The sequence below is a fragment of the Capra hircus genome, chromosome 3 (genome assembly GCF_001704415.2).
Source record: "Capra hircus breed San Clemente chromosome 3, ASM170441v1, whole genome shotgun sequence".
Taxonomy (NCBI): Eukaryota; Metazoa; Chordata; class Mammalia; order Artiodactyla; family Bovidae; genus Capra; species Capra hircus.
The window spans coordinates 14,941,040-14,967,244 of record NC_030810.1 but is presented as its reverse complement, the minus strand read 5'-3'; the positions used below and the strand labels follow the sequence as shown (position 1 = coordinate 14,967,244).

General features: G+C 40.8%; 1 protein-coding gene across 2 annotated transcripts in view; it reads right to left on the bottom strand.

Moving 5' to 3' along the window:
• Positions 1-16,481, bottom strand: part of ZMPSTE24 (zinc metallopeptidase STE24) — a 42,585-nt gene extending 26,104 nt beyond the window's left edge. Inside the window, exons 1-4 of one of the 2 annotated variants that reach the window (XM_005678642.3) lie at positions 16,139-16,481; positions 14,060-14,206; positions 5,850-5,936; positions 424-540 (exon numbers count right to left, since the gene is read on the bottom strand). In XM_005678642.3, the coding sequence (XP_005678699.1) occupies positions 424-540; positions 5,850-5,936; positions 14,060-14,206; positions 16,139-16,261 (474 nt within the window). In that variant the 5' untranslated portion in view covers positions 16,262-16,481. The remainder of the gene's footprint in view (positions 1-423; positions 541-5,849; positions 5,937-14,059; positions 14,207-16,138) is intronic. The other variant, XM_018042306.1, reaches the window with a different exon arrangement.

Here is a 26,205-nt window from a genome sequence, read left to right as displayed (position 1 = left end):
ATATGACAACAGGTAGCCTAAGACAATAAATCAATGCCTTGCATTTTACAATTTAAAATAAACTTATTTAAATGTTATTAGCTAAAAAACACTAGATGTTAGTAGAAGAGTTTATGGCAAGACCTTAAACTATGATCTTTACCATATCTGCAGTTCCTTTTTTCTAGATTAATTCATGCTGTAAAACAGCAAATTGTTGTTGTTGTTAGTCACTCAGTTGTGCCCAATGGGGTCCAGTTTGTGACCCCATGGACTGTAGCCTGGCAGGTTCCTCTGTCCATGGGATTGTCCAGGCAAGAATACTGGAGTGGGTTGCCATTTCCTTCTCCAAAATAGCAAATTATGTTTTAATTACTACCAGCAGAGGACAAAAGCACAAAAGATCTTCACACTGAAAAGAGAACATTGTATTCTTTATTTTACCTGTTGATTGAAACCATGTTTTTCTTCTATCACAAAAGTATTATAAAGACTCCATGGCAAACCAGTCAATGCACTGAAAAGTGTAGCCAACAGCAGAAACACCAAGGACTGAGTGATCTAAACACAAGAGAAAAAAGGCAGTTTTTAAATATTAATTGATTCCTCAAACAAATTACTAGGCAACAAATCAATGAGTATACACTAAGTACTTACTATAATTAGAGCAATGTGCTTGATTCTATGGCTAACACAAGGTCTAAAACATCACCTCCACCCTCGGCTTATTTGTAAGATGGGGAGGCAATAAAATACTTCTTTAATTACACGGGCACCATATGAAAGTTAACTTGAAGTCATACAGACGAAATGGTTAAAAGAACTTAAAAATGAGAGACAGCCACATATGCTGATGAATTCAGGAGGCTTACAAAGCTGATGAGACTGGGAGTGCTACTCTGAAGAAAGAGATAAATTAGTGGAACAGAAGAGACAGAGGAATTCCACAGAATCTGTAAAAGCAAGGAGGAAGAAGAGCACCCTGAAAGCAAAAGATGACAAGACGATGGGCCTGGAGAAACACAATGGGGCATCAGAAAAGCTGGGCCAGGGCAGGTGGGGCAGAGTGTGCTGAAATTTTCACAGAGCCCAAATCCAATAGAGACAGTTGTTCTCAAGGATTCCTTTCATTGCCTTTACAACAGATCCTTAGGAAATCAAAAGCTAAGAACTGCCTCATTTCTCTCACAAATGTTTTCCTAAGATAGTGGAAGACAAGGACTAATTAGCGGGGATGGGGACTAATGTGGGGATGGGGAAAGGGCACTGAAGCAAACAGAACCCTCTCTTTCCCTCCCACCACATTATCACTCCCCCTCTTACTCCCCAGTGGACAACTGAATTCTTTCTTTTTTAAAAAACATTAATTAATTTTTTGCTGTGCTGGGTCCTCACTGATGCGTGAGTTTTTCTCTAGTTGCCATGAGCAGGGGCGACTCTCCAGTTGCAATGTGCGGGCTTCTCAATGCAGGGGCTTCTCTTGTGGAGCACAGGCTACAGGGCTTGCAGGCTTCAGCAGCTGCAGCAGGCAGACTCAGTAGTTGCAGCTCACTGGCTCTAGAGTTGCGGTACTTGGGCTTAGTTGCCCCAAGGCATGTGGGATCTTCCTGGACTAGGATTAAACCTGGGTCTCCTACACTGGCAGGCAGATTCTTATCCAATGTGCCACCAGGGAAGCCCCTAAAACTGAATTCTTTTAAATGGGAGTATACCACCAAAGCATATTTGATTTGTTAGTAAAGATGCAGCCACTATGTTTCTAAACATAGAAAAAGGGAGAAGGGAAGAGGAAGAAAGGAGATTTGGCTACAACATGCAGGTGATTCATTTCAGCATTTGTCCCCAAATGGGAAATGAGATATTAAAAAACAAACAAACAAACAAAACAGATTCCAGGACCTTCTTCAAAACTACTGAGTCAGAATCCCATCTTCAAAAAATATAACCATATTAAATAACAGCGTGTAACATAATCTTGGTATAGGATATGCTTGCTGCAACTTCTGAAGCTCAAAAGCTCCAGAGCCCATGTGCCACAACTAGAGAGTCTGGGTGCTGCCAAAAAGATCCCGCGTGTGATGTAACCAAATAATTAATTAATTAATAAGTCTAATTCCCTAATCACCGGGCTTATTTCCCCCTTAAACACTATGATTCCATGTGTGTTTTAAATTATTTTGCCTTAAACACTAAAACAGTCAGCACCATTCCCTGCCTATTATCAATCCCTCCCCTTCCAATCCATCCTATATACACATCAGATGAATCTAAAAATGCCACTTCTCTACTTAAAAAATTTGTAATGGCTCTAAAAGACTGCAAACTCATCACGCTTTTAACGATTTTCATAATTCAATCCCCAAAGCGTACTTTACACTACGCTTTTCTAAGACCCTTCTACTCCTAACAGATAACTGTAAGCTAGCATTTAGAAAGATGATTGAGTTAAGGAAGATATTAATGCTCTAGCTGAAAAAAGGTGTGACAGTCACACTGGGAAAACTGGAGAATACACAAACACTCAGGACCTTTTCTCAGAAGAACCCTAATTCTAACTCAGAAAGGAGAAAACATCTTAGAAACAAGATCTACTGGGCAGTGAGGGGAAAGGGTTTTGACTTATAGCTTCTCAAAGGCAACAAGATCTGGGCTCTAGCCCCATAAGTGAGTAACTTAAGGTTCCAGGACACAGAACATTATAAAGTCCTGCGCCACAAGGGTGGAGTGATCCAGACCAAAATGGCCTGATGGCACACTTCACCTCTTGTCTGAGATGAACCTACTCATTCCAGCTCATATTTATAACAAGGGAACGGAACTCTGAAGCATTCTGAGTCTTTAAGTTGAGCACTTGCTGGAAAAGGCTGGGCCAAATATCACTGTCAAAAAGTAAGGACGCTAATTATGAGGCCTCTTGTTGGTATTCTTGAAAGCAGAAAAGTGAGTGCAAGTCACTCAATCGTGTCTGACTCTTTGCAACCCCCTGGACTATACAGTACATGGAATTCTCTAGGCCAGTTTACTGGAGTGGATGCCTTTCCCTTTTCCAGGGGACCTTCCCATCCCAGGAATTGAACCTAGGTCTCCCACAATGCAGGCGGATTCTTTACCAACTGAGCTATCAGGGAATCCCGGAAAGCAGAAAGTCCTGTTGAAAAACACACTACCTATGCCTAAGGATATGTTGAGGTCCACTTAGTTCTCTTATTTTTTTAGTGAAGAAATTGGTCTTCATTATATAAGAATTACATGCTCATTACTAAATTTTCTTAAGAGATAAGCAAAAATAAGGAAATAAAAATTGCCAAAATTCTCTCCAGAGGAAACTACTTTTCAAATTTTGGTATGTACTAGTTCAGGTTTCTTATAGATGTGAAACCTGTCTACAACAATGGACACCTCTATATGCAATCAAGAAAAATTGAACCACCTTAAATATTCATCACTAGGACAGTAGTTATATGAAAAATCTGTATGGACATTCACATACTTTTACTTTCATATGCTGCTTCATTACTGACTTTTCCATTCAACAATAAGTTATATGAAATAATAGTACAATAATATTTTCTCCCTGTCCAACTGGCAAAAATAAGAATATCATGTATATAACAAGTACTACTGGGATCCAAGAAAGAGGTATTTTAGTACTTCATACACTATGAAAAAACATAAAGCAAGAAGAGTTGTTTTAGGTAAGAATTTGGTCAGCTCTTCCCTCTATACTATGTACGTTAGATGTGAATTTCAATACCAATCTTTCCCTTCTCTACTCTTTTTTAAGCATTTACTCATCTGGCTGCATCAGGTCTTAGCTGTGGCCCACAGGCTCTTTGTTGCAGCCTGCAGGCTTCTCTCCAGTTGCAGCACACGGGCTTCAGATCACATGGGCTCTCCAGTCGTGTCACATACAGGCTTAGTTGCTTCGTGACATGTGAGATCTTCCCAGAGCAGGGGTGGAACCAAGTCCCCTGCATTGGAAGGCAGACTCTTAACCACTGAGCCACCAGGGAAGTCCCTATACTTTCACCTTTGTTGGCCAACTCCCTCTTTCAGTGATCTATCTTTGTGAAATGTCAGGTGGGTTTACAGCTGGGAGACAGGAGACAACACAACTGCACACTCTGAATCACTGAACAGCAGCTGGGCAGTGACCAGCCACTGGCAGAATTTGAAGAGTGATGTGATCAGTCACTATATGAGCATCTGTTATTTGCAGTGATCTGTGAACTGAAGAGCTAGCAAGGAACTTGTACTTTATGCAGTGACGCACATAACATATTGTGGTAAGTGAAATTTGAAACTGCTGAGGGGCTGGTGTTATTAACTAAACCAGGGAAACTGAAATGTGTGTATATCAGAATGGTACAGAGTGAGGACTGCTGCCAGTACCAAGCACCCATCAAAGAAAATGAAGATCTATATACACAGACAGAAAGAGAGCTCTAAAACATTGTTAAATGCAAAGATAATGTCTAAGAACATTATATAAAAAACTTCCTGTTAAGGTAAGGAATATTTTTATATGTATGTATATAGATTGGGTTCATTAAGTCAACAAATATTTAGCACTTAATACACTAGCACTGTTCTAGGCACAAGTTACAGCAGTGAAGAAAATATGTAAGGTCTCTGTCCCCTTATAACCTAAAAGTTTTGTCAGGGTGATAGATCAAAAGTAAACAAATAAACAATAAGATAAATGGAGGGCTTCCCTGGTGGCTCAGACAGTAGAGATAAATGCAGACAGTGGTAAATGCATTTGTAAAGAAAATAAAATAAGGTGATGTGCTTCACTAAAGAGTGACAGAAGGATGATGTTTTAGCTCATAGTGGTCAAAGAAGGCCTCTTAGGAACCAGTCATGTTTACAGAAAACCACCTTAAACGGTTTACAAAACAATGCAGAGAACAAGCAAGTAAAAAGCAATAGTGCAATGGCAGGTCAGGACATGTCTACAAAAATACAGAGATATCACAGGAAGAGGAGGTCTTAAAAGAGTTCGGCTTCCTTAGAAAATGGTATACAAAATGTGATACAGGATGAGCTGAATTAAAGCCCAAGGTACCTACACATGTCATGTTGAAGAGATGCATCATTTCACATAAACAGGAAGGAGAGAACAGACCAATTACCGAGAAAAAGTCAAAAACAGTGTCCCAGCATCCATAATAGGCAAACTCTCAGGTGATTCCAACACTGTACCTAAAATTCCCAGAAGAAGTGGGCTGCCAACTCACGGAGCTCAGTGGAGATACTAGGAGATACATTCTGTCTCTGTTGAAAGTATCTGCTATACATGTGTAGCACAGGGATCTGCTTAGCATAAGTTCAACAAAATTCATGCTTCACTTTTCACTGATTGCACAGAGCAGTTTCTAAGAATCAGCTGCCTACCCAGAGGCTACACTACCTAGTTCCCTTGCATCTGAGACTAAATGACTGGTTCACCAATGAAATGTGAATGCCAAGGACAGGTATCACTTCGGAGCCAAGGAAGTTAAGAAGGGGATGCACCTTCCCCACCCTCTCATTCCTTCTGCCTGTTGGATGCAGAGAACATAGGTGCACTTAGGCAGTGGCAGAGCCATATAAGAAGAGACTGGGTCTCTGGCTTACCACATAAAAGGATGTCACCTGTTGACTCCCCAAATACTCACACTGGACTATTATGTCATTGAGAAATAAACTACTGTGATAAGCCATTGAAATTCTGGAGTTTACTACAGTAATGTACATTATCTTAACGTAAGTGGATGAGAACTACACAGAGAAGCTTTCATTAAGTAGAAGCCAAAAAATTAACTTGAGTAGAAAGCTGGCCAAGGAAGAAGAAAAGACTGACAAATATATGCTAATGAATGACATACCTCATATTCTGGTCCAAAGCCAGCATAACCACAGAAGCGCCCTGAGAGTCTCCAGAGGTACGGAATTCCTCCAAAGAGAAGAATAAGCTGTGAAACAAAGCATATGTTGGTCACATTCAGGCAGTACTAGAAACTACCGTATGAGAGTATGTTAAAAAAAAAAAAGAGAGAGACTTATCTTATTTAGGATAAAATACACATTTAGACAAATAGAAACCAACTGAGATACTAAGGTTAGACTATTAAGCAAAAGTTTTTCACCTATACATTTTATATGGATGAATTGTATATGTTATTTTATCTCAATAAAGCTGTTTAGAGAGAGAGAGGAAAAAAAACAACAACAACAACAACTTTTATCAAAAGACCACAAAAGACCTTAAGAATCAGGAACTAAGCTTAGCATGACTGAGTCAACTTATCAAAAATCCTACGAGTGACAGAAATGGGATTTAAGCCAGGCTCTATGGCTCCATAACTGGTTCTCCTTGAAAGGAAACAGCTCTATTGGTTAGGACAAAGTTTTAGTATTGGTGTAACTAAACATGTCCACCTACCAAACTGGGGGACAGAACAGGCTATCACAGCTATCTCTGGATAGGAAAAAGTGAATCCTGAGGAGGGAATCAGGGTTTCACAGGAGTAGGTCCCTTTCTCAGCACCACCCTTTGTCTTGAGCAGATAAAGTGAACAGAGATATTCACCAAACCAACAAGACATATGAATGAGGGAGCAGCTTTTAAAAATGTGAAAAGAATATATGCTTACGAAACATGACTTCTCACAACAGATACCAAGTTTGTGGAAGCATTTTGGCCAAGAGGAGTCAATGGAGCTTGGAACACAATGATCATACCTTGGTTAGAAGCAAAATATTCCCATCCATTCAGACATGGTTCCTTGTGGCTTTGAGAATTTGGGGCATTATCATATATTACACAGGTGTTCTTCCAATCCACTTTCCATTTTTATATATGTATCCATAAATAACATAGTGGTTTGGTGCTAGTGGTATTGTTGTTTAGTTGCTAAGTCATGTCTGACTCTGTCTGACCCCACAGACTGTAGTCTGCCAGGCTACTCTGTCCATGGGATTTCCCAGGCAAGAATACGGGGGTGGGTTGCCATTTCCTTCTCCACGGGATCTTCTCAACCCAGGGATCAAACCTGCATCTCCTGCCTGGCAGGAGGATTCTTCACCACTGGAGCCACCAGGGAAGCCTAATATAGTGGTTTACCTATGCTTTCTAAGAATATATATAACTGAGATCATATTGTATTTACCATTCTACAACTTGCTTTTTACACTCCACATCTTTTTAGATCCATATGTGGTGAGTTTAAACTTCATTTGGCATTATCAGCCTGTTCTCTAAAGTGTTTAACCAAATTATACTCCCATTAGAGCATTCCTGTTTTCCCCACTCTCTCTCTCATACTTGATCTATTCATCTTTCAGATTTTTGTAAGTATTTATCTGGCTGCCTCAGGTCTTAGCTGCAGCACGTGGGATCCTTTGTTGCGGCACATGGGCTCAATAGTTATGCTGTATGGGCTTAGCTGCCCAGGGGCATGTGAGATCTTAGTTCCCCAACCAGGGATCGAACTCACATTCCCTGCAGTGCAAGGCGGATTCTTAACCACTGGACCACGAGAGAAGGCCCCATCTTTTAGAGTTTTACCAGTATGCAGGGGATTGATATAATACCACAGGTTTCAAATATGGTCTTTGGAACAGCATCAGCATTGTCTGGGAATCTGTTAGAAATACGTCTCCGGCTCCACCTTAAAACCAGAATCAGAAACTGGGAGAGGGGCCCAAGAGTCAGTCTCCAGTTGTATGTAATATAGAACCAAAGTCTGAAAATCGCTATTTTAATGAACTGCTTTTTAAAAGTAAGGCCCCCTTAACTCTATAGCCATCATTCCCATTTTAACTCACTCAATCCTGGATATAAACTATTTTCCCAGAGGACATGCTCTGGCACCACTCTGTGTGGTATGTGCTCCACTTGTTGAACTAATTGACTTGGAATGGCATTTCCTTCATCCTATTCTCAATACTAATAAATTAAGAATTTATAGAATTAAGGATTTATAATGCTTTGGGGAAAAGACTGGAACACCTATGATTAGAAGTCCAGCTTTTAAGTAAGTATCAAGGGTAGCTTTAATATGAACTCTGAATGAATTTGGAAACAGCTATTGCCAATGTTGTTTAGCATGCTTTGGGGAACGAAAAACAAAACACAGCCAACAGTAAAGTTTCTCTGTATAGACAGGATGTCCTTTAAAAAGAACTAAAGATGCCAAGAAAGACAAGTCACCTGCTTCCACACATATTATTTCACTAAAGTCTTGAAAAGCAGCCAGGCTAGGGAGCACAGTAATCTCTGTCTTATAGATAAGGCGACTGACACACAGAAATGTGAAAGTAACTTGCCCAGAGAAACCCAGTGACTAAGTCATTGCTTTGTGTTGAGCACTGTACTAATTGCTTCATTTATCTTATCTTACTCAGTCCTTGCCACAAATCATATGAAATACGATATTAATCTATCTGCTTCTCATCTTAAAAGAGGAGAAAAAATGAGACTCAAAGAGGATGAACTGCTCACTCAGAAGTGATCAGAAATTAGAGAAGCTAGTTTGAAAATTTTCCACTCTGCCCTACTCTACTCCCCAACCACTCCATTTCTTGAGAGGGCTCTTTAGTGACACCTATGAGATATCAGGAAAGTTCGTCTCAGAGAGGGGGGACATTTTATATCTGGGTGCTCTGTCACATTTGTGTGAACAGTGGCATCTGTAATTGGTCACATGGCCTCTTATGTTCCCTTGGGTAGAAAGTAGCACAGCAAAAAAGTCTAATTTAATTATTGTACTTTTTCTTTGTGACCAAAGCTTACAAACCAATTAATTTTAATCAACACAATGGGAACTAATGAACTTGCTTTCAAACAGAACAGGATTTCAAAGTAACACAAACGCTTCTTATCTAATGGCAAATATAGTTTACTAATTCCCCAAGGATAAATTTACTATATCCATGTTGCCAGTCCGAGAGTTTCAAGAATAGTTTCTTCTTTATATTCAGAAGAACAGAGTCTGAAACTCTGTTCTCTCATTTGGCAGTGAGGGTCACCTGGCCATTATATGGTCAAGCTGTTTAATTTCTCTGAGCCTTTGCTTTCTCATCCATAAAAAGAGAATAATAATGCCTATATACTTTCTACCTCACTGTGTGTGTGGCTAAGTCACTTCAGTCATGTCCAACTCTGTGTGACCCTATGGACTATACACCCAGGCTCCTCTGTCCATGGGATTCTCCAGGCAAGAGTACTGGAGTAGTCTTGCTCCATGCCCTCCTCCAGAGGATCTTCCTGACCAAGGGATTGAACCCATGTCTCTTACATCTGCTGCAGTGACAGGCCAGTTCTTTACTAGCGCCACCTGGGGAAGCCCTTCTAGAACCTCAGCGCACTGTTGCAAACATCAAACAAAACAATAAATATAAAAGCAATATATGAAGTGAAAATCACAACTCATACAATTATTATGAAGATGACTGTTACTATCCCCAGCTTCAGCCCATCAGTACAGCTTCTAGTTTGAGCCATAGCACATTACAAAGGTCTCTCATTCTATATATGGATTCTCCCTACCTCTGTCATCTCCTAGAACAAACTGAGCCATTCCTATGGCCACTAAGCATAATAAACAAGCTACCACCCATCTTTCCTAGAATGGTTTACGTGACAGCCGAGGAGACTGAGAATATTTTCACTGTCATTGTACAATGGCCTTGTAGGGGTAAATGAATGAATTTCAAAGAATCAAACATCAGTGAGGGAAGAGGACAGTGTCTAATGCTACTCCTCTACTTGCATCTGAAGGCTGATTTCCTACTTGGACCATGTCTCTAATAGAAGAAATGCTTCAGATAAATTAGCCAAAACCAGATACAATCCACATATATCACACATGTATACCTTTCCTGGCTTGGCTGGAAGGCACTGAGTTTTAATATTAATCCTCAATATCTCAGTAAATAAACTTGGCTTGGACTAGTAAAAATATAATAAAAGGTCAATTCTGAAAGACTAATTACTAGCAATCACTGTGTACCCCAAAAGGCAATATAATTTTATTTTTCAAACCATTTATTAATTTTTCTAAAATGCCTCTTCCAGAATCTTTGCCACTTTCCATAATCTTAAGGAAATGAGAGAAGTTCCTAACAACTCAGTTCTAACCACACTAGTCTTAATAATACATATTTGTCAACGCAATTTTTGTGACTTACTAGTCAAGGCTATGGTTTTTCCAGTGGTCATGTATGAAGAAAGCTGAGTGCCGAAGAATTGATGCTTTTGAACTGTAGTGTTGGAGAAGACTCTTGAGAGTCCCTTGGACTGCAAGGAGATCCAACCAGTCCATCCTAAAGGAGATCTGTCCTGGGTATTCATTGGAAGGACTGATGTTGAAGCTGAAACTCCAATACTTTGTCCACCTGATGTGAAGAGCTGACTCATTTGAAAAGACCCTGATGCTGGGAAAGGTTAAGGGCAGGAGGAGAAGGGGACGACAGAGGATGAGATGGCTGGATGGCATCACTGACTCGATGGACATGAGTTTGAGTGAATTCTGGTAGCTGGGGATGGACAGGGAGGCCTGGCATGCTGTGATTCATGGGGTTGCAAAGGGTCGGACATGACTGAGCAACTGAACTGAACTGAGACAATTCTATAATCATTTAACAAAGCTACAAACAGCTGGTTACTTTAACTGATGAAACAATTATGGTAGCCAATTTCAATTACTTTCACGTGTCTGTATTTTTGCCATAAGCTTCTTTGCCTTAAATATGTTGCTGCAAACATTTTCACTACATAACCAACTGGCTGTAAAGAAATTTCTTGTGAAAGATAAAACAACTGGTTGACAGTTTGGGGGTTGACAGTTTGGTTTCAATTGCAATATTAGTTACCATAACCTGCAGTTAGTGATGCTATTGATGGCTTTACTGAATTGGCTTCTCACTTTGAAACACACTACTTCACACGAGAAAGAGGCATTGAGGGTCTCAAAGGTGCACAGTTGAACCATATGTGCCATAGAATTTTGGAACATCTATCAGTGGACATATTACAATACACCAGAAAAAAAAAACAGTATAGAGTCTTTAACAAAGCAATACAGGGCTCAGTTACAAATATGCATCCTAGTATTTGTAAACCAACACTTCTCTTAACAAACGAATAAGTTTCAGTGAAAAAGTGCAACACTAAACAATGAGACAAATCAACAAGAAAAAAATGTATACAATACTATGAACAAAAGGCTTGGAAGACAAAAATGCTTATGTATAATTTACAAAATAATATTAGTTATTACACAGTATTGACACAAATTCACACACATTTTAAATGCATTGAAATGTTCTACATTTTGCAATAATGTCTTCTCAATTTTGGTATCAATTTTACATGCTTCATTATGTCTTTTTTAATGTCCCTCTTTTATTTTTCATTATTTTATCTTTTATGGCAAAAATGCCTTACAGTCAATTGGTTATGTGAAGAAAATGTTTGCAGCAAAGACGAAAGTACCCAAAACCTAAAACCTGTGAAAGTACCTAAAACCTTATTTTCAATTTAGGAATCTTTCTCTTAGTGATATTGAGGGATCTAAAAGAGTTCTGGAGAAATTATGACAGAATATTCTCTCAAAAAAAGTATAAAATCAAGCCATGAAAAGACACAAGGGACTTGAGTGCCTATTACTAAGTGAAAGAAGCCAATCTGAAAAGGTTATAAGCTATGATTCCAATTTCATGACATTCTGGAAAAGGCAAAACTGTGGGAATAATAATAAGATCAGCTGTTGCCGAGGATGAGAGGGCAGGCAGGGACGAACAGGCAGAGCACAGGCCAGTGAAACTATTCTGTGTGGTATAGTAATGCTGAATATTTGTCATTATACTTTTGTCCAAACCTACAGAATGGAAAACACCAAGGGCGATGGTAATGTAATTATGGATTCTGAGTGATAGCGATGTGTCAGTGTAGGTTAATCCATTGAAACGAACATGTCATTGTGACTCAGGATGTTGACAGTGGGAGAGTTCTGCACATATGTGGGGGCTCAGGGTTTATGGGGATGTCTGTACTTTTCACTCAGTTTTGCTGTCAACCTAAAACTGCTCTAAAAGAACAGTCTAGTCTTTTCTCAAAAAAGAATATATACCCATTTTTCATTAATATAAACTTATGGATTCTGTTCATGTATATATCATTCTATACCGTACTATTTATCAATAGTAGCTCTTAAAAACTTCAACAAAATTTAACATATATAACTTAATTTTGTGCCTAATGAAATAAGTAGAGTATGGTGTTTGGGCTCAGTTAGATATATGATGGATACATAGAATGAGTCACATTTCAGAATAACAGAATGGTGCTGAGTTTTTAAGTTTTATAAATGGATAAAGAGTAGCAGATCTGTCTTTAAAACATAAACAAATAAAAATAATAAAAATGTGAATAAATGAACGAGTTCTGGGGGGTTAGTGATAACCATGACTATGATGATAAAAAACACAATAGACAACACTCCCAGTGTTGAACATTTACAGTGGATCTGGCCTTGTTCTCAGCATCCTATGTATATTAACTAATTTTCAATCCTCTCAACAACACATGAATGAGGAACTATTATTACCATACGATTTTAATGGAAATTTTAGGCACAGAAATGTTGAATGACTTGCTTGAGGTCACAAAGTTAGTATGACTGAGCTGAGATTCAAACTCAAGCCACTGCAGTTCAGTCAGCTCTTAACCACAACAGCAGGCACTTTCCATTGTTCCTGCTGTTTGCTTGCGCAGTCATGTCCAACTCTTTGTGATCCCATGGACATAGCCTGTCAGGCTCCTCTGTCCATGGGATTTTCCAGGCAAGAATACCTGAGTGGGCTGCCATTTCCTTCTCCAGGGTCCATGATTCTCAGGGGTGGAAAATCAAGAATCAGTCTTATGGGTGCCGGTGTGAAAAAATCTTACTCATTTTATGTATAAAGCACAGTTTTATATACACAGACAGTACAGAAACAGACATACAGATATCTGTGGAGGGGCAGTTAGGAAAATTGGCTAAAAAAGTACCCAGGAAAAATCACAAGGGTCAGGGGCCAGGAAAGATCACAAGAAGAAGACAGAGAAACAGCTTGGTACTTTACAGCGTCTCTTCTTTTAGCATGGGGAAAGACTGGCCCTGTTTTACTAAGTAAAAACTATCTGTCACTCATTATTTCATTCAGTAAATATGAATTATATGCTTATTATATGCCAGATGCTAGGTATAAAATGATGAACAAGACTTTAAAGTACCCTGTCTTTAGGGAACTACCAAGCTGTCATCCAAACAGGCAAGTTCAATACAATGTGCTAAGTAAGTACTCTGATGGGAATAATGATGGGATGCTGCCTGACGCAGACTTGAGGGATGGGGAAATTTCAAAGAGTTTCTCAGAAGAGATGATGTCTCAGGTGGATCCTAGTGGAAGAGTAGGGATTAATCAGGCCCCAGTGCAAGAGTGGAGATGAAGGGGGACAGGAAGGGCGGCCCAGACAGAGATAGCAGCATGTGAAAAGACTCAAGGTCATAAGAAACCAATCTGGGTATGAGATGGACAATAAAGAAGTGGGAAGAATCTGGGGGAAGGAATAAAAAGATGAGGCTCAAGTAAGCAATGCCCCAGTCAAAAGGACCTCTTAAATCATGCCAGGAAATTTAGACTTGACTCTGAAAGCAACAGTGGGCCAGCAAAAGGTTTTACATAGAATAACACGATCAGAATTGTGCTTCAGGATTCCTTGGGCTGCAATGTGGAAGATGGGTTAGAGTCATGAGTGAGGCAAGAAAACAAGCTGAAATTGCTACAAAAGTAACTTACAATGTAAGCCTCTTTTTGGTATGTGGCCTCAGGGTAACAGTTACCATATTCCACAATTTTCAACTGACAGTTATGTTTCTGCCTCCTTTGCTCCCACTCATTACTATCAACAATAAAGGTTAAGAAAGTATTCTGGGATTTGTAGGTGTGGTACCTACCCTCTTGTGTCACAAAACACAAAAGTGAAAGTAAACATTACAAGGTATTAAATAATTTGAGAGACTGTCTCTCCAAGAAGTAAGGTACTCACAGTGCCTTCAACCTCTGAATAGAGTCCTGACCAGAAGCTGAAAGTACTTTTATCCAGCTGATACAGTCGAGATTTCTCAAATGTTTCTGAATCCATGATCTGTCCTAACTCCAGTGGCACATGAGTTGTAGTTTTATATACCCGTCTCTGAAATATTTTGAAGAAAACACCTTAAGGAAACAGTCAAGCCAACTTGTTACTTATTACAATAGTTGTTTACAAATACTGACTGGCTTATAACATTAACTTGCCACTTAAGCCTGATGAATTTGCTCTATACATGCACAAACACTGCATTTGATCAAATATACTGACCACTAAAAACTGGTGGAAGAAAGTAAAAGGAGAAAACCTGAAACTAGTTGACTAGGTGAAATTAAAATCAAAGCTGTCATCACACCTAATTTGCACAGGTAAACCAAAATTGTAACTTTACAAAGACTACCAATCATTCCAGGAATAATATATATCCTATAACACAGAAACCAAATCCCTAGATAGAAGAAAGTAAATACGCTAACCACGGGTATTAACAGCTACAGGGACTAGTCATTAAATTTGCTTCTAGAAGCCAAATTAAGGGAAATTTGAGAAATGACAGAAATAGATCAGGTCTTCAAGAAAGAAACTCTTATCATACCAAACTCTAAAAAGTAATTTCAGCCCATGGTACATAACAGAGGGAACAGATTCCAAATAACATAATGGACAGCATTTTCTACAATGGTTTTATAACAAATGGTTTTTCTATTTATTGTTTAACAAACCCTTGATAGTTGGCGTTACATTAAAGCATAATTGAATAAAGAAGACTGCCAAAAAGTAGTTACTATAACTAGGCTTATTATTAAAGATAGGTAGATGTTCAATACCCCATTTCAATTTAGACACTACATTCTGTGTGCTTACTTTCTGCAAAGGTATTTCTCTAGGCCTAAAGATTTTGTACTAATGAAGCTATCCTAAGAGCTTAGTCAGAGAATCTAGTGCTATACAGCTTAACACCTCTTTGAATATCGTGGACTAAAAAAAAGAAATCTAGATAGAATCCAGACATTGACAGACATAGAAAAATTAAAATTTTCGATTTAAAGATTCATACAGAATGCAATCTGAGAAGAAAAATTTGCAGAGGAAAAAGAATGTAATGCTCAAGAAAAAGGTTCCAGCAGTTAAAAAAGTAAAGGTTTTCCTAACCATCACAGTTGACAATTCATTGCCAACATAGAAGAAAACCAGCAGTGAAAGACTGGTCAATTAAAATGGTCAATTACACTTAAATATCTATCTCATTTTAAAGCTCACATTTCAGGAATTCCCTGATGGTTAAGTGGTTAGGACTTCTGCCCTTCCACTGCCAGGGTGAGTAGGGAAACTAAGACCCCTCAAGCAGTACCATGCTGCCAGAAAAAAAAAAAAAAAAAAAAGTGTTCTGATCTGTAATCCATCAAACTGTTAATTCTGATTATCTCCAGGGAACTGTTACTAAGTAATTTTCACTTTCTACTTTACTGTTTGAACAAAAACAATAAATATGCTTTTAAGAAAATACTGTTCTTTGGGCAAAAACCAACATAGTTGTTTCTTTTTTTAAGGGAACAGTTCAGGTCCTTGGAAGGACTGAGAAATCTTTATTTTCAAAAAACGGCTTCCTAGTCCTATGGTTAGGCGAGAAACAAATGTCCTGGGGAAGCTGTGATTCTAAACTTTTAGCACCTTCCTTCTGAAGGCTTATGGGTTGCTGCCAAACATAAAGGAGGTAAGTTTAGGTCCGAGAATCTTCAGGAAGCTGTTGGGTAGGTACAAGAGCTCAGGCCTGACAAGGCGGAAGCCCTGATTGCCCTTTCACCAGGCCCTAATCGGCCTGGGGCCCGTGACCACGTTGCGGAAAACATTCTGAAGCACCAGATCCCCTCAAGGCCTACCCCGCCATCGGGCCAAGCTAGGAGGCTCACAGGGACCCATCACGTCAAGGTTGCTGCTGTGGCCGCAGCAATCATCCAGGGACTTGGAGTGGAGATCGAGGCTGGCCTAGGGCAGGCCGGGTGTCGGGGTCAGGTGGGCCCTGTCTAGGCTCACCTGCCGCTGTGCTAGGAAGGTCTCCCAGAGATACACTGTCCAGGAGAAGAGCAGCACGGCCCCGAAGATACGCTTCTCGGCCGGCATCTCCCACATCGCGTCCAGCAATGCCCACATCCCCATGGCCACCCGGTTCCGCCGGCTCCTTCAGCGTGCACTGGTGCCACACCGACACCCGTCCCCTCAGAGAGTCCCCGCAGTGTCACAGCAATACGCGTCCCTCCCGAACGCCCCTATCCCGACACCCCGCCCATCCCATTCCCTCCGCTCAGCCCGCAGTGTTACACAGACACTCTTCCCCATGCTGACGCCCCCTAGGGCCGCCTAGTGTCTGCTGGAGAAGGACAAGCCCCGCCTTTCTCACTTCCGGCCCGAGGAAGCTCCAGATACCGATTTCCGGCCTCCGCCAGCCTCCTCGTCACTGTTGCTGCGCTGCCGCGACATTTCCCTGCTCCATTCCACGCCAGGTGCCTGCTAAGGGTTCCCGTTTCCCTTCTGTCCGAGGCAGTGTGGTGGGATCTCCGCTTTCTAGCCTCCAGAGGGGAAATTACTTCTTGTTCCGGGTCTTGTCCTTGTTGGGCTACAGTCTCTGCTGTACTTTCCGCGGCCAGGACCGGTCCACTGTATTTGGGGCTAAGTGGGAACGGAGTGGACCGCTGCTCCAGCCCTGAGGAAAAACGGAAGACGAGCCGGCTTCCCAGGCTCTAGAAATCGTTCCTCTAAACTGGTGCTTCGCAGACCATGGTGTTCATCCCGGGGAAGCTTTAAGATTAAAGGAATAGTTAAGAGTGGGAGTAGACATTGTAAGTGTAATATTTTTACTTTATTGAGCTGTTTTGAATTTAGGCATGTTAGAGAGTGGGCCGTAGTAAGGAATTTGTTTTCTTTTGCCACTTTGTACCGGTTAGGTTAAAAAAAATTCTAGAACGTCCCACAGAATTAAGGAAAACACCTCACTTACATTACAGGTTTGTTATAAGAATACAACTGAGGAACAGCCAAATGGGAAGTGGTAAGGCACGGTATGGGCTACCGGGTGGCTTAGTGGTAAAGAATCCACCTGCCGATGTAGGAAACACCGGAGTTGCAGGCTCAATCGCTGGGTCTGGAAGATCCTTTGGAGGAGGAAATGGCAACCCACTCCCGTATGCTCCCCTGGGAAATTCCATGGACAGAGGAGTCTGGGGCGGGGGTTCGAGGGGGGCGCTACAGTCCATGGGGTCTCAAGAGAGTTGGACAACACTCAGCGACTAAACAACAAAACCCAATACAGTATTGTAAAGTAAAATAAAGTAAAAATAAAAATTAAAAAATAAATAAATAAACAACAACCTCTTAGAGGCTCTTAGTTCCTCACCAGGAATTGAACCCAGGCAACAGCAGTGAAAGTCTTGAGACCTAACTGGAGGTTTTGCTAGTTGCAGCAGGCTGGCTCAGTAGTTGCAGCATGCGGGAATTTTCATTTAAGAATCTCAGCGCTCCCATCCCAAGTGAAGTCAGAGGTGGCATTTTGCCAAAGAGAGTGTGCCCTGGATTAAAGCAAAGAGCTAGGGTAGACATACCTGAAGTGAAGGAACTCTCCTACACTGTTTAAATTGGGAATTTAAATTGATACAGCCACTATGGAGAACAGTATGGAGTTTCCTTTTAAAACAGCTACCGTATCTTGCAGTCCCATTCCTGGGCATGTATCCAGAGAAAACCACGATCTGAAAGGATACATACACCCAATGTTAACTGGAGCACTGTTTACAATAGCCAGTGCCTGGAAGCAACCTAAATATCAACCAACAGAGGAATGGATAAAGAAGACATTGGGGGGTGTGTGTGTGTGATGGAATATTACGCATCCATTAAAAAGAATGAAATAATGCCATTTGCAGCAACATGCATGACCAAGAGATTGTCATACTGAGTGAAGTCACAGAAAGAAGAGTATCCTAATATGATATTCAGTTCAGTCGTTCAGTCGTGTCCAACTCTTTGCGACCCCATGAATCGCAGCACGCCAGGCCTCCCTGTCCATCACCAACTCCTGGAGTTCACTCAGACTCACGTCCATCGAGTCAGTGATGCCATCCAGCCATCTCATCCTCTGTTGTCCCCTTCTCCTCCTGCCCCCAATCCCTCCCAGCATCAGAGTCTTTTCCAATGAGTCACCTCTTCTCATGAGGTGGCCAAAGTACTGGAGTTTCACCTTCAGCATCATTCCCTCCAAAGAAATCCCTGGGCTGATCTTCAGAATGGACTGGTTGGATCTCCTTGCAGTCCAAGGGACTCTCAAGAGTCTTCCCCAACACCACAGTTCAAAAGCATCAATTCTTCAGCGCTCAGCCTTCTTCACAGCCCAACTCTCATATCCATACATGACCACAGGAAAAACCATAGCCTTGACTAGATGGACCTTAGTCGGCAAAGTAATGTCTCTGCTTTTGAATATGCTATCTAGGTTGGTCATAACTTTTGTTCCAAGGAGTAAGCGTCTTTTAATTTCATGGCTGCAGTCACCATCTGCAGTGATTTTGGAGCCCCCCAAAAATAAAGTCTGACACTGTTTCCACTGTTTCCCCATCTCTTTCCCATATGATATTGCTTATATGCAAAACCTGAAAAGAAATGATACAAATGAATTTATTTGCAAAACAGACTCACAGACTTAGAGAACAAACTGATGATTGGTTACAGGGGAGGAGGAGAATATATACATATATATAGCTGAGTCGCTTTGCTGTGCACCTCCAAAAGTGTCAATAACATTTTATCAGTTATACTCCAATATAAAATGAAAAGTTAAAAAAAATACCTAAAGTGAAAGAGCTTTACTCCTTATCTAAGAACAGATTTCTATCAAAACTCAGTGTCATGTGTGTCTTGAAATTTACAAACGACTTGTGGTCACAGTAACACCTGTTAGCATATTGATTTGACTTGAAAATTTTTCTAAATGAAGTCTGATTTAGCTAGTTTGACAGAGACTGGCCTTGCTAATTTGCATGATTCTTATTTACAATAAATTGAGCTGCAGCTGCAACTAAGATATATTTAAAGTGGTATTTTAATGCTAAAGATGTGTTGCAATTAACAGTTTCTCAAATTTCTCATCTCTTCCTAAATGCCTCTCAGTGAGAGTGATCAGTATAATTAAAGGTCCCTTGAGAAAGTTAAGGAATCTAATGACAGCATAACAATTTTTTTTGCAAGTCACATGGTTATAAGTTCTTTGCTTTCAACAAAATTAGTGGTGGAGCTAACTGAACTGTCAGCTGATGAAGGAACACTATTGGATTTTTGACATAAAGTCAGAAGGAAACTGTCCAAAGAAAAAAATGCAAAACCTAAAAGCTGAGAATTATGTGTTTTTTGAGGACATTGCTGAAGACTATAACCTGTGAAGGCCTCTCAGAACTCTGAGGGACTGTTTCAAAGAAGTAAGGGATAAGCCAGGATAAGTGAGTTTTTGCTGGGGAAAAAACAACAAAACATGTAGTCAAACACGAAAAGATTATTGCTAAGCACAAAAACAGGCATTTCAAGTTAATGGTTTCAGTGCTTCTCTATGTGAATCAGTTCAGTTCAATCACTCAGTCATGTCCAACTCTGCGACCCCATGGCCTGCAGCACGCCAGGCTTCCCTGTCCATCTCCAACTCCCGGAGCTTCCTCAAACTCATGTCCATCGAGTTGGTGATACCATCCAATCATTTCATCCTCTGTCATCCCCTTCTCCTCCTGCTTTCGATCTTTCCCAGCATCAGGGTTTTTTCCAATGAGTCAGTTCTTTGCATCAGGTGCCCAAAGTATTGAAGTTTCAGCTTCAGCATCAGTCCTTCCAATGAATATTCAGGACTGATTTCCTTCAGGATGGACTGGTTGGATCTCTTTGTAGTCCAAGGGACTCTCAAGAGTCTTCTCCAACACCACAGTTCAAAAGCATCAATTCTCTATGAATGGGAAGATGTAAGACTCTGGGCTCATTGTAATTATTCCTTTTGCTATATGTCTTACTATCTAGGGCCAGTATGCTCATTTTCTCCATCCTAAATTCCTCTCAGTGTTGGGGCAGCTGCAGTAGCTGATCATGTGATGACAGGCAACATTCTCTGTTTTTGCTGTTGATGTTTTCTTGTTTTTTGACCACATGCAGCTTGTAGGATCTTAGTTCCCTGACCAGGATTTGAACCCAGTGACACTGTAGTGAAAGCACAAATTCCTAACCACTGGGGCAGCAGGGAATTCTTACAGGTAACATTCTTTGTTTACTGAAATAGCAGGCAGCATTTTTTTTGTCCATAAAACCAAAGAACTGATTAATAATCTTCTAACAAAACTACCAGTGTTATCATATATTTTTTGTGAGTAATATTCCTCAGCACTGTATCAACTAAAACAAAGAAGAAATAAAATTGAAAGGGAAACCTTTGATCTAACAGTAGGAAGTAGTCATTCAGATACATGAATTAATTGGTAGAGAAACCCCATCTATCTCACCAAGAGTTGCATTTCCAGTAGAATTTTACCTTTTATGTTTATGTATTATCAAATTTGTAATCATGTCATTTTGAGCAGTTACATGTTAAAGATGACTATAATAATTAGTTCAGAAGAATTCTTTTTAATACAGTCAAACAATTACATAAAATATTTTAAAAATTTACCTATATACATATTTTTATTGTAAAGATGTGATAAGTAAAACGTTTTTCAAACATAAAACGTATTACATTTGGATACCATTCTATGGGGAAGTAGAACATAAATATAAGTTGTAAAAAAACAGTGTAGAATTATGGAATGCTGACGACCTCATTTATATAATTTTAAATGGATAATGGTTATTCAGTTATTATGTAGATCCTGTTGGATATATTATGACTAATGATTTAAATTTTATCTTAAATTGTCATTATTTACAATTTACAATTACATCGAAAAAGCAAGAGAGTTCCAAAGAAACATCTACTTCTGCTTCATTGACTATGCCAAAACCTTTGACTGTGTGGATCACAGCAAACTGGAAAATTCTTAAAGTGACGGAAATATCAGACCACCTGAGCTGCCTCCTGAGAAATATGTATGTAGGTCAAGAAGCAACAGTTAGAACTGGACAGGGAACAACAGACTAGTTCTAAATCGGGGAAGGAGTACGTCAAGGCTGTATACTGTCACCCTGCTTATTTAACTTTTATGCAGACTACATCATGAGAAATGCTGGGCTGGATGAAGCACAAGCTGGAATCAAGATTGCCGGGAGAAATATCAATAAACTCAGATATGCAGATGACACCACCCTTATGGCAGAAAGTAAAGAGGAACTAAAGAGCCTCTTGATGAAAGTGAAAGAGGAGAGTGAAAAGGTTGGCTTAAAGCTCAACATTCAGAAAACAAAGATCATGACATCTGGTCCCATCAGTTCAGTTCAGTTGTTCAGCTGTGTCTGACTCTTTGTGACCCCATGGACTGCAGCATGCCAGGCCTCCCTGTCCATCACCAACTCCCAGAATTTACCCAAACTCATGTCCATCAAGTCGGTGATGCCATCACTTCATGGCAAATAGATGGGGAAACAATGGAAACAGTGACAGACTTTATTTTGGGGGGCTCCAAAATCACTGCAGGTGGTGACTGCAGCCATTAAATTAAAAGACACTTGTTCCTTGGAAGAAAAATTATGACCAACCTAGACAGCATATTAAAAAGCAGAGACATTACTTTGCGAACAAAGGTCCGTCTAGTCAAAGCTATGGTTTTTCCAGTAGTCATGTATGGATGTGAGAGTTGGACCCTGAAAAAGACTGAGCGCCAAAGAATTGATGCTTTTGAACTGTGGTGTTGGAGAAGACTCTTGAGAGTCCCTTGGACTGCAAGGAGATCCAACCAGTCCATCCTAAAGCAAATCAGTCCTGAATATTCATTGGAAGGACTGATGCTGAAGCTGAAACTCCAATACTTTGGTCCCCTGATGTGAAGAAATGACTCACTGGAAAAGACCCTGATGCTGGGAAAGATTGAAGGCAGGAGGAGAAGGGGACGACAGAGGATGAGATGATTGGATGGCATCACGAACTCGATGAACATGAGTTTGCTCCAGTAGTTGGTGATGGACAGCGAAGCCTGTAGTGCTGCAGTCCATGGAATTGCAGAGTTGGACACAACTGAGCAACTGAGCTGACTGACATTTTTCCAGGATTTACATACTTTGCAACTATTTCAGTTTATGATGAAAACTGTTAGACGTTGTTCAGTCACTAGGTCGTATCTGACTCTTTGCATCCCCGTCAACAGCACCCCCTGGTGTGCTGTCCTTCCCTGTCCTTCACTATCTCCCATCAGTTCAGGTCAGTTCAGTCGCTCAGTCGTGTCTGACTCTTTGCAACCCCATGAATCGCAGCACGCCAGGCCTCCCTGTCCATCACCAACTTCCAGAGTTCACTCAGACTCACGTCCATCGAGTCCGTGATATCATCCAGTCATATTATCCTCGGTCGTCCCCTTCTCCTCCTACCCCCAATCCCTCCCAGCATCAGAGTCTTTTCCAATGAGTCAACTCTTCACATGAGGTGGCCAAAGTACTGGAGCTTCAGCTTTAGCATCATTCCCTCCAAAGAAATCCCAGGGCTGATCTCCTTCAGAATGGTCTGGTTGGATCTCCTTGCAGTCCAAGGGACTCTCAAGAGTCTTCTCCAACACCACAGTTCAAAAGCATCAATTCTTCGGCGCTCAGCCTTCTTCACAGTCCAACTCTCACATCCATACATGACCACAGGGAAAACCATAGCCTTGACTAGACGGACCTTAGTCGGCAAAGTAATGTCTCTGCTTTTGAATATGCTATCTAGGTTGGTCATAAGTTTTCTTCCAAGGAGTAAGTGTCGTTTAATTTCATGGCTGCAGTCACCATCTGCAGTGATTTTGGAGCCCCCAAAAATAAAGTCTGACACTGTTTCCAGTGTTTCCCCATCTATTTCCCATGAAGTGATGGGACCGGATGACATGATCTTTGTTTTCTGAATGTTGAGCTTTAAGCCAACTTTTTCACTCTCCTCTTTCACTTTCATCGAGAGGCTCTTTAGTTCCTCTTCACTTTCTGCCATAAGGGTAGTGTCATCTGCATATCTGAGGTGATTGATATTTCTCCCGGCAATCTTGATTCCAGCTTGTGTTTCTTCCAGTCCAGCGTTTCTCATGATGTACCCTGCATGTAAGTTAAATAAGCAGGGTGACAATATACAGCCTTGAGGTATTCCTTTTCCTATTTGGAACCAGTCTGTTGTTCCATGTCCAGTTCTAACTGTTACTTCCTGACCTGCATACAGATGTCTCAAGAGGCAGGTCAGGTGGTCTGATATTCCCATCTCTTTCAGAATTGTCCACAGTTTATTGTGATCCACACAGTCTAAGGCTTTGGCATAGTCAATAAAGCAGAAATAGATGTTTTTCTGGAACTCTCTTGCTTTTTCCATGATCCAGCGGATGTTGGCAATTTGATCTCTGGTTCCTCTGCCTTTTCTAAAACCAGCTTGAACATCAGGGAGTTCACGGTTCACGTATTGCTGAAGCCTGGCTTGGAGAATTTTGAGCATTACTTTACTATCTCCCATAGTTTGCTCAAATTCATGACCATTGAGTCAGTGATGCTATCTAACCATCTCATCCTCTGCCGCCCTCTTCTTTTGCCTTCAATCTTTCCCAGCATCAGGGTCTTTTCTAATGAGTCTGCTCTTCAAGGTTAGGTAGCCAAAGTGTTAGAACTTCAGCTTCAGCATCAGTCCTTCCAATGAATATTCAGGGTTGATTTCCTTTAGGATTGACTGAATTTATCTCCTTTCAGTCCAAGGGACTTTCAAGAGTATTCTCCAGCACCACAGTTTGAAAGCATCAACTGTTCAGTTGTCAGCCTTCTTTTAGAAGACAAATTAGATATCAACTTAAAAATGAAAGGAGATAAACATTTTTCTCAAAATACCCTCTTGGACTTTCATTGCTGTGTCCTCTTCAATCTTGTCTCCTCTCTCTGGGTCCATCCAGCCTGCTGCATTTAGTTCAGAGCCTCCCAGAAGCCCCTGCCACCAAGACTGTGTGGCTAAGGGCACAGATGTAGAGTCACTGCTTGCATGCTAGGACTTCACAGCTACACCACATATTAGTAACGTAAACCTGTGAGCATCATTTCCTTATCAGTAAAATGAGAATAATGCTATTTACCCCCCTCATTTTGTGAGGATTAAATGAAGAAAATCAGGTAAAGCTCTTAGTCATGTATCTGGCCCTGAGTTAGTGCCCAATAAAGATTAACTACTAGCTCACCATAGTTAGGAGAATCACACCTTAGTTGATCTATCACCATTAGTCTGAGCAGACAGAGGATCAGAAAGCTGGTATGAGGTTTCTAAAAGTCAAACTGGAATGCAATCATTTATTTAACAAATATATGTCTACTAAGTACTAGTGTTCTAGGTGCTGAGGATATTACAGTGAACCAAACAAAGCCCCTTTCTCTCTTGAAACTTAACTTTCTTAGTGCACTGAAGTGGATGACAAGTTGATGGCTAAGAAGCACATATACAGCAGTAAAAGCTGAGGATGTGATAAGTTATATGAAGAAAAAGTAGGGAAAGAGGAATGCAGTGTGTTGGGATGGGCACTATTTCATATTAGATGGTCAAGGACAACCTCTCGGGTTGTTATGCAAAAGACTGGGTCACCACTCTTTATGGTGGGTATTGAGCCAAAGAACACAACCAATGGGAATCCCCTGGCAGTCCAGTTGAAACTGTTCATGTCAGATTGAGACTTGAACCCTGGCAAAACCCATGGTCTTCCAACTAAGATCACACACCTGATTTTAGGACTTAGTGAAGCTCAAGTTCTTAATGTCTCATCACAGAAAGAATTCCTTGAGAGACAAACTGATAGGCACGAAGTAGATTAATATAGGAAGCTTGCAAGCGATGAAGGGGCAGGCAAGGAAGCTCTGCCCCAAGGATTAAGTGGGCTACAATTTTATAATCAAATGAAAGTTTTGGAGTAGGAAAGACCCCCTTGTTTGAGTTGACATCAGGTTTACACCATTAGCTCCTCCTTCATATTGAGAAGACAGAGTCTGACCCTATGAGGTCAAACTAGGGTTGTCATAGTGCTTACTCAAATCAGTAGAAGGGTAGTGACATTTTTCTTTCACCTAATGACCTGGAGGCATATCTTGTGCTCTTACTGGCTTTACAGTTAAGCAAGACTACTTAGTTTCATGACCTTGTTCTGATAGCTTTCTTGAGCGATCACTGACATACAGTGGTCTCCCAAAGTCCTAAAGGAAATCAACCCTGGATATTCATTGGAGGTGGCTTCAATACTTTGAAGGGGACGACAGAGGATGAGCTGGCTGGATGGCATCACTGACTCGATGGACATGAGTATGAGTGAACTCTGGGAGTTGGTGACGGACAGGGAGGCCTGGAGTGCTGCAATTCATGGAGTCGCAAAGAGTTGGACACGACTGAGCGACAGATGCAAACAGCCAACTCATTGGAAAAGACCCTGATGTTGAAACGGAGCAGGACCATATGGTCCTTGACCCCACACCATGTCCTCTGCCTGCCTTTTGCCTGTGGAAAACTTTAGTCAAAGAATAAGTGTAATCAGAGAAGTGAGAAATGTGGAAACAAAGCAAAACAAAGGAGACTAATAATAATGTTGTCACTAAGCATAGACTTTAAGCATAGTCAAGGGCCTTCAGTTCTTTCTCAAGAGCTATAGATAATGTTCTGAGCCATATCCCGTGAGCTGTCTTATAGGTACCAAAACACCAGGTGGAGAAGCTAACTACATGCTGACCAGACTGTACCCAGGACTGGAGCTGCCACAGTTCTGAGAACTGATCTCAAAGAAATGGAAACAAGTGCACCCTAGAATTGAAGATTTAACTATACCTAAAACAACCAAGATGATGCTGGTCGGACCACTGATGACCAATTGAACATGACTGTTAGAGATGACTGTGCTGTTTCTGCATGTAACCCACTGCCCCCCAAACCACTCTATTCATAAAAACTCTCACTGCCTCCTTATTGG